At 27.1% G+C, this 4,185-nt stretch overlaps 1 protein-coding gene across 1 annotated transcript in view; it reads right to left on the bottom strand.

Annotated features, from left to right (window-relative positions):
* Positions 1-1,622: 1,622 nt before the first annotated feature.
* LOAG_18827 (CBR-UNC-41 protein) overlaps positions 1,623-4,185 on the bottom strand; it is a gene marked incomplete at both ends in the record, with an annotated part of 12,495 nt that continues 9,932 nt past the window's right edge. The window contains 6 exons of the mRNA XM_020451490.1: positions 1,623-1,755; positions 1,903-2,051; positions 2,291-2,641; positions 2,869-3,069; positions 3,161-3,244; positions 3,743-3,892. Coding sequence (XP_020304720.1) covers positions 1,623-1,755; positions 1,903-2,051; positions 2,291-2,641; positions 2,869-3,069; positions 3,161-3,244; positions 3,743-3,892 — 1,068 coding nt within the window. The remainder of the gene's footprint in view (positions 1,756-1,902; positions 2,052-2,290; positions 2,642-2,868; positions 3,070-3,160; positions 3,245-3,742; positions 3,893-4,185) is intronic.

Below are 4,185 nucleotides of genomic sequence, written 5' to 3'. Positions count from 1 at the left end.
TCTTTTGTAATCGTCTAGACAAAATGAATTTAACAAAATACTTTCCATTCAAATCATTCTTTGCCAAGTATAGTATAAGTAATCAATGGATTTCCTACAAACTCATTTGATGGAAGTTCTGAAATGCTTTGGCGATATCAATTTCGTTACTTTTTGGTAAAAATATATTTCGTAATAGTTTAAATCTTTTTAACGATTTAAAAAAATTCAAACAGAAGTGATTATTTCGTTCTTTCCTTTCGGTTTTGCTATTCTGAAAGTATTGCTTAATGTAGAAAATTCAAAATATAAAGGTTGAAACAATATAATTTCCAGCTGTTATTTTCGTCTTTTTTAATCATATATCATATATCCCCCGTGATATCAGAAATCATTCTGTAAGCATTTCTCATTTGTCTATTAGTTTTTGTTAATACAAATACCAGTTCAGGAATTATGGGATAGCAAGTTGACCAAGGATAACGACCAATTTATTTAAAATTTATTCGTGAAAAACTTATTATTGCATGAATGAATTGTTTAGTCAATGCCATATAATGAGACATAAAGTAGTAAAATTAGTTACAAGCAAAAAAAAAAAATGAAAAATTATGAAAAATTGATAAGCTCTGGAAAAGTTCAGTGACACTTAACATTAATTATAAAAATATGTCATGGAATCCCGAGAAATTAGATTTTGAAATTTTTGCTAGGATGTAAAATTTCAAAAATTTTAAAAAATTTTAAGATTTTAAATGAAAAGATGTATTGATGATGTGGATGAGGAGAGAGAAAAGTATTTCATCAAAAATTGACAAAAATTTTCACCTCCAATGTTGATCTAAATTTAACTTTGCCTAATAGACAATAAAATGAATTAAAAATACCACAAGGTGAATAATTCGCTCAAATCTGTTCATTAATTTTTGAATGTGAACCAAAAACAGGTTTATCTAATCACTGCACATTGTCAATAGCTATAGCAATTTTTTCTTCCCTTTAAACATAAAAAAATATTTCTTTGAAATAATAAATAATTCCTGCGAAAATGTGAAAAAATTTTCAAAATTTTGACAGACATAAATTATAAATTTAAAGAAAGGGAGGCTTTTCTAATTAAAAGATCTTTTTCTTAACTAGTCCTACTTAAGTACTTTTTTAAATTGTTCTAATTATTACCTATAATCATCTAATATGAAAAACAATGCTAATTATCTTGTCACTGTGAAGCACAAATTTCATAATAATGAAAATTTGTAATTAAACTTGGGAAACAAACCGTTTTTTTTTCTTTTTATTGATTTCAACGTTAAGATTTACCATTATATGGCATAATTAGTTACAATTTTTGAGCTTCTCTTCATTTCTAATAATAATTTGGACGATAATTACGATATAAAAATTAACAGCATCTTCAAGAACAATTGATCTTTCCTTATCTTCAAGATTATTTTAAACGATTACATCAAAGATTGAAACAGCACTAAACCACTGAAAAGTACTGAAGTCTATGTATTACAAATTATTTTGATTGAATTGTCAGAATTGGAATTTTCGAACCACTCAATTTACGAAATATGAAAATTAATGTTCCAATCAGTAATAGCAAATTTAATATTGTGAAATCTCCTATAATAATTTCATTAGTAACTGTATCCTTTCGGATCGATCTGAATCATTGGCACTGTTTTTTGATCCTCCTCTTCATCACTACTTGAGTCCGCACCATTATGCCTTTTAGCACCAATTTCTGCATCGGAAAAATCGATCCTGTATCTAAAATTAAAATTTGAATATGCAAAAAAGTACTGGATTCAAATTAGCACTTTCACATTTGATTATTGCTTAACTGATAAGGAGAATTAGATCGAAGGATACTTCCAATCGTTAATGAATTATTTAAACAAACAGGTAAAATTGTACCCTCCATGTAATTCTTTCACTTCCTCTGGATTAAACATCGCTTTATGGGGTTCAAGTATATTTTCCTGATTGGCTGCCGGATTAGCTACAGTTGGATCAAATATAGCATCAGTGTCCAAATCAGAGCATTGAACATAATCTATTTCAACCTGAAGAAAATAAATATGGGAATGCATGATGTATGCATAATGAAAAACAAAAACAACAAAAATATAGCACTTCAATCAGATAGCATATTTTAAGATTGCTTATTTTTCAAAGAAACCTATATCAAAAGATCGTAATTGGATAATGCATATTTCTTGATTAACATTAATTAATTAATTTCATCATTTAAATCAAGTGAAGATTTCATTGAGTTGTTTTTTGTTGCATAATAACAACAAACTTTGTATGTACACTTTGCCACATATCGTACGAATTTTTCCACCCGATCGCTATCTTCATGTTGTTCAACGCTTATTGATCGTACCACTGTATTACTGATCATTGCAAGTGGCATTGTAAATTCCACATCACATGTTGGTGTAAATGTTTCAGGCATTAGATCAAATGATGAAAGTTCAAAACGACAACGTAATAAATGCTCCCTATATGCAGCGTGATATTTTTCTGGAAGACGTGGAATACGCCATACTAAAGCTCGAAAAACATGTTCATATTTTGCTTCACCAATAGCTGCTTCGATGAGTGAATTGTCAACATTTTGTACCGTACCCATTAGACGATCTTTGAGATTCTAAAATTTGATGAAAGAAATTTTAAAATTTACCAGATAGCTTAAATTAATAATTATTCATATTTTAGCTTAGATGCAATAAATGATAAATGTTATTTGTATCCAAAATTTCATACATCAAAAAGTTGTAAAAATAAAAATCAAAGAAAATTTCTAATAAAAAGATTGAAAATTACATTGAAAATTTTGCAGGTAATTAAGAATGGTTAATGATATGAATTTGTTACCTTAACTTTACCCGGACGTCTCACTTTTGCATGTACCGATCCAACACCCCATCGTCGTTCTTCACGGAATAAATAAATCCATGCTTCCGGTACTGGAAAACGAATTTGAATATCTTCACAGGGTACTTGACGTTTATTACTCAGACCACCTTTTGCTTTCTCTGTTTGTGCTGCTGCCATAGCTTCAATTCGAATTTCAACCTAAATATCATAAAGTTTAAAGAAAGCTTCGATCCCTATAAAAGTATTATCCTTTGCAGAAGATAATTTCAAAGTCGCATTTAAAATATACCTTGGAACCAGCAATTTTCATCACACATCTCACTGTTAATGGTTTCTCGCGATTTTTTGGTGGCCTTACACGAAATCTCATCACCTGTTGAAAAATTTATTTTTTACAACAATTTATTTTAAATGTTTAAAATTTTAAAATATTTGAAATAATTTTAAATATATTCTCATTACAAAGTTCACATTAATCTTTCTTTCCTATTATTTGCTATTGATTATAAAAATAACATTCGCATTTGTTTTGATTTGTTTTAATCCAATTAAAAATTCAAAAAATTTATGCAAATTATATAATATGATAAGTAGATGCACTCTCGAACGTTCAACTTTTACTATAAGCACAAATTAACTCCTTTGCTATCTAAATTATTTGAATCCTCGATATTAGTTTAATTTTCAAATCTAAATAATCAAAACTCGAATCCTTTTAATTATCTGGATTTCAAACTATTTAATCGTATAAATGAAACTGATAGCGAAGTTAAACAGTGGAATGTCTCTTGCAATGAAATGATTTAATTGTATATATAACTACTTCATTCTGTCTAAATCATGGATAAAATATCGGAACAATAAATGATACCTCAAAAAAGCATCCATCAGGGGGTGAAAGTCGAATCACCTGTTCCTTTTCAAAAGTTTCCTGCTCAACCGTATTGTGAAATTCAAGATTTTCAAACCGTATCCATCTTTCGGTATACATCGGTAAAATATCTTTCCGACGAACTATTTCCTGCAATATTTTACATTTATTTGCATACGATAAGATGAAACAGTTATTGATACATCGCACGGAAATATAATAATAATAATAAATAATAATAATAATAAATAATAATAAATAATAATAATAACAATTATTATTATTATTACTATTATTATTATTATCATTAATAATAATAATCAATAATAATAATAATAATAATAACAATTATTATTATTATTACTATTATTATTATTATCATTAATAATAATAATCAATAATAATAATAATAATAATAATAATAATAATAATAATAATAATAA

The sequence above is a fragment of the Loa loa genome (assembly GCF_000183805.2).
Source record: "Loa loa unplaced genomic scaffold supercont3.563, whole genome shotgun sequence".
Classification (NCBI taxonomy): domain Eukaryota; kingdom Metazoa; phylum Nematoda; class Chromadorea; order Rhabditida; family Onchocercidae; genus Loa; species Loa loa.
This window is presented reverse-complemented; position numbering and strand designations above follow the sequence as displayed.